Source organism: Aspergillus ibericus (assembly GCF_003184845.1).
Source record: "Aspergillus ibericus CBS 121593 unplaced genomic scaffold BO80scaffold_29, whole genome shotgun sequence".
In the NCBI taxonomy this organism is placed as follows: domain Eukaryota; kingdom Fungi; phylum Ascomycota; class Eurotiomycetes; order Eurotiales; family Aspergillaceae; genus Aspergillus; species Aspergillus ibericus.
The window spans coordinates 165,092-179,090 of NW_020292127.1; the positions used below are offsets into that span (position 1 = coordinate 165,092).

At 51.4% G+C, this 13,999-nt stretch overlaps 6 protein-coding genes across 6 annotated transcripts; 3 read left to right on the forward strand and 3 right to left on the reverse strand.

The window, feature by feature from the left end:
* Positions 1 to 185: 185 nt before the first annotated feature.
* On the forward strand, positions 186 to 4,408 carry BO80DRAFT_478012 (class V chitinase; the record flags this gene model as incomplete). The annotated part of the gene is made up of 10 exons (XM_025723264.1): positions 186 to 316; positions 386 to 419; positions 479 to 593; positions 648 to 1,451; positions 1,511 to 1,670; positions 1,743 to 2,549; positions 2,615 to 2,986; positions 3,095 to 3,613; positions 3,709 to 3,895; positions 3,962 to 4,408. The coding sequence occupies 10 exons, from the start codon at positions 186 to 188 to the stop codon at positions 4,406 to 4,408; spliced, it is 3,576 nt and encodes a 1,191-aa protein (XP_025573632.1).
* A 218-nt stretch (positions 4,409 to 4,626) lies between these two features.
* Positions 4,627 to 7,002, forward strand: BO80DRAFT_127739 (uncharacterized protein). The gene is made up of 2 exons (XM_025713548.1): positions 4,627 to 4,689; positions 4,758 to 7,002. The coding sequence occupies exons 1-2, from the start codon at positions 4,636 to 4,638 to the stop codon at positions 6,708 to 6,710; spliced, it is 2,007 nt and encodes a 668-aa protein (XP_025573633.1). The 5' UTR covers positions 4,627 to 4,635; the 3' UTR covers positions 6,711 to 7,002.
* On the reverse strand, positions 6,882 to 7,512 carry BO80DRAFT_436188 (uncharacterized protein; the record flags this gene model as incomplete). The annotated part of the gene is made up of 2 exons (XM_025720946.1): positions 6,882 to 7,159; positions 7,221 to 7,512. The coding sequence occupies 2 exons, from the start codon at positions 7,510 to 7,512 to the stop codon at positions 6,882 to 6,884; spliced, it is 570 nt and encodes a 189-aa protein (XP_025573634.1).
* A 916-nt stretch (positions 7,513 to 8,428) lies between these two features.
* On the reverse strand, positions 8,429 to 9,701 carry BO80DRAFT_478025 (zinc-dependent alcohol dehydrogenase family protein; the record flags this gene model as incomplete). The annotated part of the gene is made up of 5 exons (XM_025723265.1): positions 8,429 to 8,553; positions 8,604 to 9,357; positions 9,407 to 9,475; positions 9,529 to 9,599; positions 9,653 to 9,701. 5 exons carry the CDS (start codon positions 9,699 to 9,701, stop codon positions 8,429 to 8,431), a joined length of 1,068 nt encoding a protein of 355 aa, XP_025573635.1.
* Positions 9,702 to 10,493: 792 nt separating this feature from the next.
* On the forward strand, positions 10,494 to 12,391 carry BO80DRAFT_359609 (Zn(II)2Cys6 transcription factor; the record flags this gene model as incomplete). The annotated part of the gene is made up of 5 exons (XM_025715933.1): positions 10,494 to 10,570; positions 10,618 to 11,308; positions 11,367 to 11,420; positions 11,476 to 12,076; positions 12,189 to 12,391. 5 exons carry the CDS (start codon positions 10,494 to 10,496, stop codon positions 12,389 to 12,391), a joined length of 1,626 nt encoding a protein of 541 aa, XP_025573636.1.
* A 223-nt stretch (positions 12,392 to 12,614) lies between these two features.
* BO80DRAFT_466237 (SMP-30/gluconolactonase/LRE family protein) lies at positions 12,615 to 13,899 on the reverse strand. Its single transcript, XM_025722769.1, has 2 exons — positions 13,108 to 13,899; positions 12,615 to 13,051 (listed from the first exon to the last, which is right to left on the reverse strand). The coding sequence occupies exons 1-2, from the start codon at positions 13,791 to 13,793 to the stop codon at positions 12,745 to 12,747; spliced, it is 993 nt and encodes a 330-aa protein (XP_025573637.1). The 5' UTR covers positions 13,794 to 13,899; the 3' UTR covers positions 12,615 to 12,744.
* Positions 13,900 to 13,999: the final 100 nt, after the last annotated feature.

A 13,999-nucleotide genomic window follows, 5' to 3' on the forward strand; every position in this document is an offset into this window, starting at 1 on the left:
CATCGAGAGAACAGTCTCGGAGTGTCCGATGGGTTCCGCGGTGCCAGATGGCCAAAGAAATAGATAGTTAGGACTCATAAATAACCTATCCTTATTGTCTTCAAGTTCACTTCTCGGACCTTAGATTTCGCTGCATTGAATAACTCGCACGTCTGGAACCGAGTCCGGTCCGGGAGGCGCAATTGATGGCCCTACACAAGGGCATGAGGCTTTCAGCCTTTGCATACCTTCTCTTCCTCCTCGCATGCATTATCACACAAGTTGTTGCACAAGGTTGCAGTGCCTCTAATCCCTGCGCAACCGGATGCTGCTCCAAGTAAGCCTTTCATTCTCCCACTCGATCTGCTACTTACACATGCTGACTGGGGGTATCTTGGTAATGTAGATACGGCTATTGTGGAACGGGGGAAGATCATTGTGTCAGTTCTCAATCCAGTCGCCCTGTTGTCAGTTCCAAGACTAACGTATTGGTTCCAAGGGAGCGGACTGTGTCGCAAACTGTGACTACGAGTCGACAGCAGAATGCAGTGCCACTAAGCCTTGTGCAGAGGGTTGCTGCTCCAAGTTTGGAATCTGCGGATACGGCCCTGACTGTAAGTAGTCCTTGCGCCGAAATGTTGACCACAGACGCTGACTGCATCCATCAGACTGCAGCAAGGAAAACTGTGTTTCGAATTGCGGGCAACCGTCCGAATGCGACCCCGGAGACTGGGGACCGGAGTTTTCCAACTCAACTACCTGCCCATTGAACGTCTGCTGCAGCAAGTACGGCTTCTGTGGAACAGCCGAAGAGTTCTGCGGCAACAAGAAGGTCAAGCGGCCGTCCTGCGGAACAAAAGGAAAACTTCAGCGTGTTGTTGGTTATTATGAGGGTTGGGCAAAGACGCGGTCTTGCAACGCCTTTTTGCCAGAGCAGATCCCCACCGGGATCTATACCCACCTCAATCACGCCTTCGCAACAATTGATCCTGATACATTCGAAGTCCTTCCACCCACATCGTCCGAAGCTAATTTGATGCAGAGATTGACGTTGTTAAAACGTTACGATCCCGGGCTGCGTGTGAACATAGCAATCGGCGGATGGAGCCTCAACGACCCAGGCGCAACGGCCTCGATTTTCACGCAGCTTGCCGCTTCTGAAGATAATCAAAGAAAATTCTTCAGGTCTCTCACTTCTTTCCTAGCCACCTATGACTTCGATGGTGTGGATATTGCTTGGGAGTATCCTGTCGATGGCGATCGCGGTGGTCGGGATGAAGACTTCAAGAACTTCCCCAAATTCATGGCTAATTTGAAAGATGCGTTGAGCGGAACCGGCGGCCGCGATGGACTGAGCTTGACTCTTCCTACCTCCTACTGGTATTTACGGCACTTCGATATCAAGTCTCTGGCAAAAAACGTCGACTATTTCAACTATATGTCATATGATCTCCATGGCACCTGGGACCAAGGTACTGATTCTGATGCTCTTTCAAGTGTTGACCACTAGGCTAATGCTGTCACAATATAGGAAACAAATGGACGGGTGAATACCTGGACGCGCATACCAACCTGACCGAAATTACCGACAGCTTGGACCTGCTATGGCGGAACAATATCTCCCCAGATAAAGTCGTTCTGGGAATCGCCTTCTACTCTCGAGCATTTACGGTTGCGGACACGGGTTGCACGTGAGTTTCTTTACAAAATTAAACATTCTGTTTAAGCTGGGAGGGACAAATGCTGACGCTGCACTTTATCAGGACCCCAGGATGTCTTTTTGGATCCGGTTTCACCCCAGGGCCCTGTAGCAGACAGACTGGAATCTTGATGAACAGCGAAATTGACGACATCAGGGCCAGAAAAAGCCTTACGCCATCTCTGGATAAAGATGCCGCTGGCCAGATCCTCACGTGGGATAACCAATGGGCTTCATACGACGATGAAACGACCTTCAAGATGCGCATTGACTTCGCGAAGAAAACCTGCCTCGGAGGTGTCATGGTGTGGGCTGTCAGTCACGACACCCGGGACGCGGCTTACTCCAGGGCCCTCGCAGGTGCCGCCCCCTTGACAAAACCCATTGCAAATCGACGGGTACCACCCGCCGCGGCGACCATCCTTCAAGACGAAAGGTCCAGGCAATGCAAGTGGACCGCATGCGGCCAGACCTGCACGGGAGACTATGTTGCCATCTCACGTTTGGATCCCAAATTCAGAAAGGGAGAGTTGATGCTGGACTCGATCGGCTGTCCTAAGGGATTGACTCATACTTTGTGCTGTCCCAAGGACGATATTCCTAAGTGTGGGTGGTATACTCATAATAACCGCAATTGCAACTCCGAATGTCCAGCGGGCTACTTTGACATTGGTTCCCTTTCCTCAAACGGATTGTGCCATAACACAGACTATGAGGCGGCCTGCTGTGAAGCCAACAAGGACTCCACTACGCTATACAATACATTACAGTGGTCCACGGCCCCATGGTGCGATAGTGGAGAGTGTCCGGTGCTGGATGACAATAAGTCTAATACATTGGCACTCGCAACCTCTGGAAGCGGAGATGCACAGTGTTACATAACTTTTCATCTGGCAAAGTGGTTATTGGGCAGCGGAAGTTGTGCTACGACTCTAGCCAGGACAAAATGTCGTGGGATGATTGTGACTGGTACCGTTCGGTAGACAGTCCACCGAAAGGGAAGTCCCAAGATTACTGTGTCAATTCCTGTCCATCCGATATGGTGCGACTCGCGACAGACAAGTACGACCCTACCTGCGCGGGTGGCGATCGCGCCTTTTGTTGCTCCGACAATTACTTCATCACCAGGGCCCGACCTTATCCAAATGTCATGAGAATCCGGGAGGCCTTGGACAGTTACCTGACAAATGGAACGTGCCCTATGGGCAGCAGTGCTGGGCTGAGTCGCAGAGACAGTACCTCCCCGGGGCTCATGCAGAGGGACACGGACAAATACGAACAGTTCCAATATTTGATTCCCATCCTTTAGTCGCTGCTCAAGACAAAGCAATTCGAACTTAATAATACGCAGTATGTGCAGGTGGCCCAATGGGATGAATGGGCCCGAGAGAACTCGTATAATGGTTTTTCTCTGAGTACCCTAAGGCCGTACGTGGAGAACTCTACTCTATGGTCTGATATGGGGGGAACGTATGTTGTAGAAAATATTTTATGCCGCCCCGAAGCCTGGAGTGACTTGGCACAGCAAAAGTCCGTCCCAATGTGTCAAGGGGATCCTTGTGATGAGGACGCAGACCCTGATTTATGCCGGACTGCTGAGCTAGACGGCGAGACTGAAGATGATGATGATGACGACGACGACGACGATGATGGAGGGTTCTCTCCATTTGGAACCCGCAGATCTCTTGTGAAACGTTCAGATCCCAAGGCATTCCGGGTCTGGTGTGCCGGTGACGGGAACTTTGTGGACGGCTTGCAAATTCGCCCTGCCGCCTATCCCAGTGCCGGAAAATGGAAGCCCGGCGAATTCCAATATGAAGGGGCACGAACATACCAGAGCCGGCAAGACTGCGCGAACCCCTTGATCGACCCAATGCAGAAGCAGGGAAACAATTATGACACTGAGCACGTGCTGGAGCTTCAGATGATCCCAATGTTTTTTGAATATGCAACTCACGGAGAGCTGGCATCTGGGAGGACGCCATCATTCCAGCCCATCGATTGCTCCTTTTTCCTTGAAGAAGCTCAAGGGGGGGGGGGGGGGAGAATTTCTTAAAATCGAAGAAGATGCCTAACGAGCAGATCTACATTGGTGACCCGTTCAGAGGGGAGCGTAACAAAGCCCCAGAGGTTCGAATTATGGCTGCACTTGGTTCGACGCGAAACCGAGAAAATTTCTACTTGCTTGAAAAAGCCGTCAATGGCATGAAGGCACGGGTAAGAGGACAAATAACGATGGGCCCGCAAATATCTGACGAATTCCACTAACCTTCTGCGACCCAGGTATCTCGAAATGTTGAGCTGGTTGACTCAACCAAATGGAAACGCTTCGTGGGAGACACTTCTAATCCCGGCATCCCACTGAAAGAGATCAAGGCAGCCATCGCGGTTTGGCACTATCTCAACAACCAAGAGGTGAAAAACTCTTTTGTGATAATTGAAAAACATCTACGCCAGGTCTGGAAGGATATTGATGAAGATTACAACGAGAAGAAACCCTTGTTCTTACCTGCTTGGGATGAATGGTGGCTCGACTACATTGAGTATCAAGTGGAACGGACCTCTACGTGGATCACGAATGGTATTGCTGCCATGCGAACGGTGTGGGAGGATGAGAGCAACGATGATCCCGCAAAATTACTGGTCCTCAGCGCCTTGAATGAATTGGAAGCATATGAGGTCGAAGTTGTGCGGTACAGCCGTAACATCTTCCCTAGAGAGGACAATTAGTAATGGAATTAATGTTGCTGTTTGAGAATCTTTCAATGTGGTATCATCCGATTCGTACAGCGCTTGCAGGGTTACGGTCGTATCACCAGATCCACTTAGTGTGCCAACTACGGAACCGGGCGTCTTGGCCAACCCCCAGCCTGAACCCTGGCCAATTTATTTAACCTTGACTTTTTCACCTGCTTTCCAGGCTTTTGCATCCTAACCTACCCTTCCCACAAAATATCATGCTGGCCATAGATAGCCTCCCCCTGGTGATCCTGAGAAACATTCCACAATTTGTAAGCAACGAGCAGGATCAATCATTTGTCATGCGAGTAAGCAAGCACTAACCCACACTACATTACAGGTCCTTGAAAACTCATGGCAGGATTTATCCGCTCTAAGTCAAACAAGTCAAGCTTGGTATGACCTCACAGTGGCTGACTTGTACAAGAACCTTCGGGTCAAATTCCGCGACCTTGCCAGTCTCCAACGTGATGTCTCCGAGCTTCGCCCAGACGGCCTAGGTCGACAGTATCTACGGTACGCCCAGAACCTAGATATTGTTTGCCTCGAAAAGCCATGGATAGAAACCAAAAAGGCCAGGCGTCTCTGGCAGAAGAAAGACTGGGCAAATGAGTTTGTCATCTTCAAGCCTCCGGCGTCTCAAGATACCTTCCTACAGTGCACTTTCTTGGAGTGCCCTGACCCTTACCTCGGCTTTCTTACCTCGACCAACGCATATTATCAGGACAATGACTGGGAGCCCATCATTGCACTTATCTCACAGTTACAGAATCTACGGTTGCTCAACTATGTCGTAACGAACATGTTTCCCACATCCCTCTATCAGGCACTTGAACGACTTCACCCAACCTGTCAGCTAAATATCTGGACCTCACAGTCTCCGTCCCTTAATGTACCAGGCTTGGGCCGCGCCCATGCTTGTGTAGAGAATGGATTTGAACAACCATTCGATCTTAGCATCCTCCCTGCGCCGACGCTCCATACGTTCCATGCCGTCTACACTCTGACCAGGAGTGCCCCGGGCTCAGATCAATGGGTTCATCATAACGAACCCTTCTCCTTCATCTTCATGGCCCCAAATTTGAAACATTTGATTATCCAAGATCGCTCAGAGGACAAGGATAATTCAGTCTTCAAAGTTAAAGAGGAGTGGAAAAGGTTCATTTCCGAATCGAGACCTTCCCCAGCGGCAGTTTCCCTGGACTCGCTGACCTTCAATCGTGACGCGTGTAACCCAGTGGAGCAGATTCTTGTTAGCCTCTCAACTATGATCGATTTGTCTACACTCCGGTCCCTTGCTATTGGAGTCCATTCGGATCCGTCACTGTTAATTCAAGCGGCTCCAAATCTGGTTGGATTGGAACGCCTATACATTGACATGATTCCGACGCAAACGGGGTCCCAATTTCATTGGCGTAGTATGTCAGAAGATGCGACATGGCTTATTGAGGACATGATTTCTGCCGTGCAAGCATTTCGGCCACTCCGATTCTTGTCCCTACGAGGATTACGGACCTTCTCATCGCTAGACCGCATCCTGTCCCATCACCCCACCTTGGAAGGCCTGAGCCTGGAGACATCTGCGGGACAACGCGACCATCCGCCGACAGGAAACGAGTACAAATACCCAATCTCCAGCGGTGATCACATCCGATCTGTGGCAACGTCATGTCCTCAACTGGCAGAACTTCGGCTACCGCTACAGCGCACCCAGGGCAACGCCCATGAGTGTAACATCTACCGGGCACTCGGACAGCTTTCCCGGTTACACACCGTCATCCTCGATATCGACTGTGATCTCCGGCCCAGAACGACCGGCGAATTACCCCGCCTGGGGTATTTGGCGGAAACGCTCCCTAGCCCGACGTGTATCCGGGAAACGCTCATCAATGCTGCCATCGACGAGACGCTGGTCAGGAGTATCTTCAATCTCATCTTCTCCCATCAAGAGACGCGAAGGCTGAAACACCTGCATGTGGATCTCGTGGGATCGGATATGTTTAAGCGGGAATTGGAACACGTTATTCGGCAGATCGGAGGATCATTTCTGGCCACGCGATCGGGCGTTAATGAGGTGGAGGTCAAGGAAATTGGCAGTGTTGCGTGGCAGCTCTGGCGTGAAGATGACATCGACCAAGAGGGATCGATTCATATTCCGAAGGTCATCAAGGACATTTTGGAGGAGTTTTGGCCGCTGAATTCGGATAGGAATCGGAGTAAGAAGTGGAGGGAGATGCCGTTGTTGGTTAAGAGTTTTCCTTTGGAGGATGGGGCTGAACGAACAGAAGAATAGTGACATTAATCACATGCTATAGTTCCATTTACGCTGAATTGTTTTACATCAAGCCTGTCTGTTCTTTGAGAAGGACGGTTGTCCGGAAACACGCAGCTCAAACATATGAAACAAGACCTGGAAATGACCAATGTACCGGCTATACGATAGCGAACCCCTATGTCAAAAGCCCTAGAAAAACAAGATTCTGAAGCGACGGCTGGCCCCCGAGCTCAAAGTCGTAGAAGGAGCGGCGCTAGTCGCCGCAGAGGTACTTTCCGAAGGAATGGCCAAGGATGAAGCCGTGACTGTAGCTGAGACAGAGGGCGCCACCGAAGAGACGGTCGAGGAAACCGAAGCACTGCTAGCCGAAATCGTCGTCGAAGTCTCCGTGGAGGTGGTTTGTTCTAGACTAGGATTGAAGTAATCCTCCGTCAGTTCCCACACGGAAAAGGTGCCGTTACCGCCACCTACATTTCACTACCAGTGAGCCAGCTCTATTAATCAATGGGTTGGATAGTCCACACGTACATGTATCCTCCGGGAAACCCGGACAATTTCCATCGCAAGTTGCACCATTCATGCTGTCAAAGGCGGGAGGCTCGCTACCACACCAGCAGGACTCGCCCTGCAGGGCAAGAAAGTAGCCGTATTGTTTCTCGCACAGATTCTGGCATAGACCAGGGGAGTTGTAAACGTATGAGCCCAGGTTCTTCATGTCGCCGGTGCTGGTCATGCAAGCGTATTCGTCCCATTCTAGGCCTTGGACGACGAGGAACAAGGATGCCAGAGCTCCTAGTGAGGTGTAGGATAGAAGCTTCATCTTGAATTGAGGAGTTGATGCGAGTAACTTGGTATGATGAAAAGGGATGGGGGCTGTGAAAGTGAGAAAGATGGAAGTGGTTGGATAAACGTTGGGGGGAAAGGCGAGATAAAGCTCCGAAGGGTGGGCAGTGCAAGCGCCAGGAATAGGCGGTCATTGCAGGACCCTACGAGGATAGTTTCAGCCTAGGTTCCGTCGTCGGGGCCGACGAGTGAAACTCGACGTATGAGGTTGTGTGTAGCCCGGCCTAGTCGGGCCAACTTAGGGCCCTGGCCCCACCAACCGTCAGCCTCGAGTCTTGGGAGATGAGATGAACCCCTTTTTCATGCCGTGGGCTGGTGCCATTGGCCAGATCAATACTCGGGTGTCTCGGCATGTCCGAACAGGCAATGAACATTGGCCAACTTGGAGACTCGAGGAATTTAGTTTGTCCAGTGGAGTAAATTTGTTGATGCCAGGCGGGTTCACCCGAACCTTATGCCTGAGGCAGCCTTCTGCTCCACAGGACCAGAACACCGCACCGCCTCTTTGGATGCTATCTCCAATGGTACACCTATCTCGCATAATTGTAGAGATCAATGGAGTTTAAGTTGTTATGTGTCTAGTCCGGTGCTCAGTACGTGATTACCTTAGGCTTTGACTTAGATTTCGGGGGCAAAAAAATACCAACCGGGAATATATATAGAGAGGGCGCAGACAGATATTTCGCATCAGATTTGACATCCAAGGGACTGTGAAAAGATAATAGCGGTAATTCTATATCGTGATTCGAGTTTACCAGGAGGTATCTGCCATTGCAAGAGCGTGTACTATTGCCCCCTACTGGATTCAATATAAGTTGGATCAACCAATGATGCTTACCATATTTGAATGCCACCGACAACATAAGTCAGATGTAGACAGAGATAGTATTTCTCTAATCAAACACAATGGCGGCCTTGACGACCGATTTATTCCTCATAGCATCAAGGCAAGCCTCCCACTCATTTAACTTAAATGTCTTGTTGACAATGCCATCCACCTTGATCCGTTTGCGATCTGCTCAATATAAGCCATCAGCATCCCCTCACATACGGGTATTGACCACTCACCAAGATAATCAATAGCAGCCGGGAACTTATGCATCTGACTGAACGAACCAAGCACCTGAAACTCCTCCTTAAAGATCATATTCGGAGACAACGAGACCCGATCCCCATCGCCATAAACCCCATACACCACCAACTTACCACTCTTCGACACAAAATGTATCGCATCTTCCAAGACCCTCGCACTCCCCGTAGCCTCCACGACAATATCAAATCCGTACGGATGCTCACCCCTCAACTGCTCCATCCTCACCCCCGCGGCATCCGCTTCCCGCGGCAACTCCACATACTCATCCGCCGCATCCAGAGACCTCGCAAGGTCCATCTTCAACCCCCCAGGCGCAGCGATCACAGTATGACACCCTCCATTCTGCCGAAGGAGTTGAGCGAGCATTAACCCTGTCGGACCAGCCCCGAACAACAAGACCTTGGACCCCATTTGCGGGGCAATTTTATCCAACCCGTGCGCTGCACAAGCAGCCGGCTCTAGCAGCGTTGCATCCACATCAGACAGGTTCTGAAACTTGAATACCCGATGGGCCGGGTAGACAGCATATTCCGCGAATCCCCCATCGACCATCACGCCGTGTGCAACGAAATTCTCGCAGAAGAGCTCCTTCCCGCGACGGCAGTAGTGGCAGTGGCCGCAGACTTCGGAGTTGTCGGCCACTACGCGGTCACCGATGCTGAAGCCGGTGACGTGGCTGCCGTAGGCTGCAATGACGCCTACGGTTTCGTGGCCAGGGACGAGAGGAAACTGTGACTTAATCAACCGTCTGGTAATAGAATGTTGGGAGACGTTATACTTGAGCTCCGAATTCACCATCATGGATGTGTAGGTCTGTGCCGCATACACCGCAGGCTTTTACTTTTATCTGTACGGATGATGAGCTATTTCATTTTGTGTTCTGCTGGTAGACAGGCATACAAGGACATCGTGTTCACGGATCTTCGGAAGAGGCTTCTCAACGATACTGAACTTTCGAGCCTCGGTGTACTCTGCTCTCCATCATGTAAGCTTGGTGGACGTCATGTTAGTAGATGTCACTTACCTAACGCACGCATCGAACCGGGGAGATTGAATGAGCCTATACTGCCCATGCTATATGTGAGCAGGTTGATTCCAGGCACCTGGCAATGCGATATAAAGTGGAGACAGCTTGGATGAAAAAGAATAGAGTCCAAATAGAGGACTCCGAGCAGACAAAGATGTCAAGGGTATGGTTGCGAGGCAGGACTCGCATCGGTCGGGCCAAGTAGCGTACGATGCAAAAGAGGATGAAACAAGTAATATCGGCTTTCTAAATTCATTGTTCATGTAAGAGGGGTACATCGATATGCATATAACCCTTGCGTCTTAGCACAAAGACCACGAGACGGGGACTGAGGGGAGATCCCTGCAGTGCGAATTGTTTCGAAATAATAATTCTCAAGAGGTCTGTGTCATCGCAAATGCATATTCCGGCTTTTAATCACTGAAAAGAAAAAGTCTAGAATCTATTGCTGCATGACCTGCCATGCCATAGGGGCATTGCACATTTTGGAGGGACTATCCTATCGCCAGAGCCTGCGGTGTGAGCATATTGAGTGAGCGGTAATACGGTGCTCACCCTCCCGACTTGGAGGCCACTGGGCATTCTACTGTTCCTCAGTATTTTCGTCCCCAAAAAGAATATTTCCAGGAGATCATTGGTCTGATTTCACAGTTGATATGGCATACCGTATGATCTAGGTATGTGGGTAGAATGCGGGGTAACACGGGGGATCACGTGGGCCCCACTGGACGTCCTTCTCCCCGAGACGGGGACAAACTTGGTTTCGGCACCAGTCAAGATGGATCCGGTCCTTGACTTCGACATTACCTGCAGCGAGTGGCCCTATGGCACCGCAACGATGCCACCGACCACGTCCTACAGACGGCCACGCATCCGCAAGTCTCGAGGACGGGGTCTGAGGACGAAGAATGGATGGTGAGTCGCGATCCCACCCGTGTCGTGCCTGGCTTGACGCAATGAAGCATAACATGTCGGAAACGACACTTGAAGTGTGACGAGGTCAAGCCTATCTGCGGGCCGTGTGCGAAAAAGGACAAGACCTGTGAATATCCTACGTCGGGGCGTCGCAGTCCGCCTCCCGATCGGGCTATTGACGTTGGTCCCGTGTCAGCCCAGGAAGCAACTCAGGGGCAGACTAATGATTCCCCTTCGGATGTTGCAATTCCAGGTCCTGTGCCCTATGAGCCGCATGACTCTACCGGCCTGTCATGGAATTGCTCCGACGCGGATGTGAACCCCCCTCTGCCGGCGGTGCTGGATCACCTGCCAGCGAGCGACCTGACTGTTAGCCAAAGTCCAATAGCCTTTCCGCATGCTTACCTGTCGCCCTCCAATGCCTCCTTTGCGGCAGTGCGATGGTTCGGGCTCCTCGCGAGTGACGCCGCTAGGGACAGTCCCCTGCTGTCCACTGCACCTAATTCTCATGCGAATCAGGATATCTCCATCGACCATTACGGCGCTGAGGGGCTGAAACAGCCTCGGTCACTACAATATGCGACGCAGGTACTCGATAACATAGATATCGATGGGGGCCCTGACGCAGGAGTTAATGCGGGAGGCAGTCCGCTGGAGGAGGCACTAATCTGGCAGTCACAAGAGTCAATCGAGCTGTTGCCGACCGAGCAGGCTCTGTTCGAACACTTTGTCAATCAAGTGAGCCCTTGGGTAGGATACCTCAATTCAATATTTAGACCGGGACTGATGATTATAGCTCGACCTTTTCGACCCGACCAGTCAATTCTCCACATTCGTCGCCCATCTAGCAGTAAGCTTATCCAGTCCCTATACAAAACTCATTTCTGCACATTCTAACATTCCAGATCCACAACGCCGGTCTCATGAACGCCATCCTCGCCCTCGCCTTCCGGCACCTAGCCCTAAACCCCCGCCTCGACAACCAAGAAATGCCCAACAAAGGCGAAGCCGCTCTCCAATACTACTACCAAACCCTGCACTACGTGCAACGAGCGATGCGCTTCTCAAGCTACAAAACCAGTCTCGAGCTCCTCGCCACCGCCCTCATCATCTCCGCGTACGAAATGCTCGACAACTCCACCAATGACTGGGAACGACATCTCGAGGGCGTCTTCCTGATTCAAAGATCCCAGACGATTCACGGCGAATCGGGCGGTCTGCACTCGGCGGTTTGGTGGGCTTGGCTGTGTCAGGATATCTGGGCCGCTTTTCGCGAGAAACGTAAGACGTTGACGTTTTGGGTCCCGTCGAAGCCGCTTCCTGCGCTACTGCCGCATGAGTTGGCTATGCGGGCGATCTATATCACTGCTAAGGTTATTAGTTATTGTGCCGATAGTACGACGGAGGAAGAGATGCAGCGGAAGGTTGAGGAGGCAAGTAGGCTCCGTGCTATGTTGGATGATTGGCGACAACATTTGACGGTGGAGTTTTCGCCGTTGCCGCTTGGTGTGAGTGATAAGGCGACGTGCTTTCGTCCGATTTGGATTCGGCCGGCTGCGTTTGGTATGCTCCACCCCTTTTAGCCTCTTTGCTACCTTGGGTTATATGAGATTAACAGGACTAGCATTGGCAGTTCAATTTTTCAACGCCTCGTACACCCTCTTACTCGCGCACGAACCCAGTCTGGGAGGTCTTGATCAGTACCTGAAGCGCCAAAGTGCAATCAAGCGGCATGTCGGGGAGATATGTGGGATTGCCATGATGTTGAAAGATAGTGCGTCTAGCTTGATGTCGTCACAAGCGCTATTCATCGGTACGTGATTTGTTAATTTGCTGTCATCAACGCTAACAAGTACCAGCGGGGATGTTCACGCAAGGGGAACGCGCTCGAGAGGCTGTCTTGGAGCTGCTGGAAGGTTGTCGAGAACGGGCTGGGTGGCCAGTTAGATCGTTGGGGGTTGAGTTGAAGGAGCTTTGGGGGAGGCATGAGTAACCTAGTCTACTCAAATGCGAAAGCCACAAATTCTGGACATAGATAGAGCTTATATATGACATTAGACGTTCTAAATCGGCTAGAACATTATCCAAGGAATTGCTATATATATCCTTCAGCTTAGGATTTGCAATTGCTAGGATTCGAAGCAGGCTTATTCTATACTCTACGCATAGCCTCATCATAACCCCAGTAATGCCCCCTTCACCTCTCCCCCAAGCTGCGCTCGCCATATCCGATGCTCATTCAAAGCAAATATCTCGCCATTCCTCCCGAAACAAAAATTGGCAACGCCACCTTCGATAAGGATACGACCTAGAAGAACACCCCCCGGAGACCACACATGAATCCCATCGCCACACCCACTGTACACATTGCCATTGAGATCGCACTTAATCCCATCGGGAATGCCATGATCTGCCATGGCAAACAGTCGACGATTCGTGAGGAACGGCTGTCCATGATATACGGATACATCAAACGCGTAACTGCACATCAAGTATCAGCAATCCACCAAACCAAAAGCTACAGATACGACACTCACATCGTAGATACGCGTTGATCATCAATCGTACCATCCCCATGCTCCCGATCAGTATCCGTAACATAAACCACCTTCTCATCTGGCGAGAAACAAATCCCATTCGGCCGGCCGAAATTATCCGCCATAGCGCGGATAGTACCCTCCCGGGGACACCACCGATATACCTGGCTCGGTAGACGCGGCGGAGGACGGAACCCCTGCTCGAAGCCATAAATCGGATCGGTAAACCAGATCGAACCATCCGAGTGCACGACCACATCGTTGACTGAGTTGAAGGGCCGACCGTGGAAATCGCCCAGTAGCAGTTCGGAGTCGTACGGCGCGGTGGCGGACATGCGGTATAAGCCTCCCGGTTGGGTTTTGGTTCCTTGTCCGCAAAAGAGAATGTCGTTGCCGTAGTTTACCCCGCCGTTGGCCATTGGGACGTCGGTGTCGATCTCCTCGTAGGTCACTGGGTTGGTGCTCAGGTCGACCCGGGTGATGTGCACTTTTCGCTGGCCATCGGGGCCGTCGCAGCGGTTGCTGGTGATGAAGAGGCTGTTGGTGTCGGCGATGAAGACCCCGGCTTCGTGTGCGAAGGGGTACTCGTGGTGCTCTGCTAGGAGCTCTAGGGTGGGTGCTGTCCCGATGATGGCTTGGAACTGTTGGTGATGGGTACGGAACCCCGTTCCGGTGCTCTGTGCCATGGTGGTCTGTTGTGCCCTGGCCGGAAGCCTCTAGCAAGCCTATAAGAGGTATTGGAGTAGTTTCTTATGATGAATGACGATAAGCGAGTTGGAATTAGGAGAGGAGTGAAGGTGCGGGGTGAGTCAGGGCAGGATCAACCTCGGAGAAACTCCGCCGGGGCTTCTCCGATGCCCGTCTCGCGGCCAACCCCGCTATGCCTTTTTGA

Bases quoted from the DNA above. Each gene is read 5' to 3' on its own strand.
- BO80DRAFT_127739 (XM_025713548.1), top strand. From the start codon at position 4,636: ATGCTGGCCATAGATAGCCTCCCCCTGGTGATCCTGAGAAACATTCCA. The intron at 4,690-4,757 runs GTAAGCAACGAG...ACTACATTACAG, and splicing joins TGAGAAACATTCCACAATTT to GTCCTTGAAAACTCATGGCA.
- BO80DRAFT_466237 (XM_025722769.1), bottom strand. From the start codon at position 13,793: ATGGCACAGAGCACCGGAACGGGGTTCCGTACCCATCACCAACAGTTC. The intron at 13,052-13,107 runs GTGAGTGTCGTA...CTTGATGTGCAG, and splicing joins GATCAACGCGTATCTACGAT to TTACGCGTTTGATGTATCCG.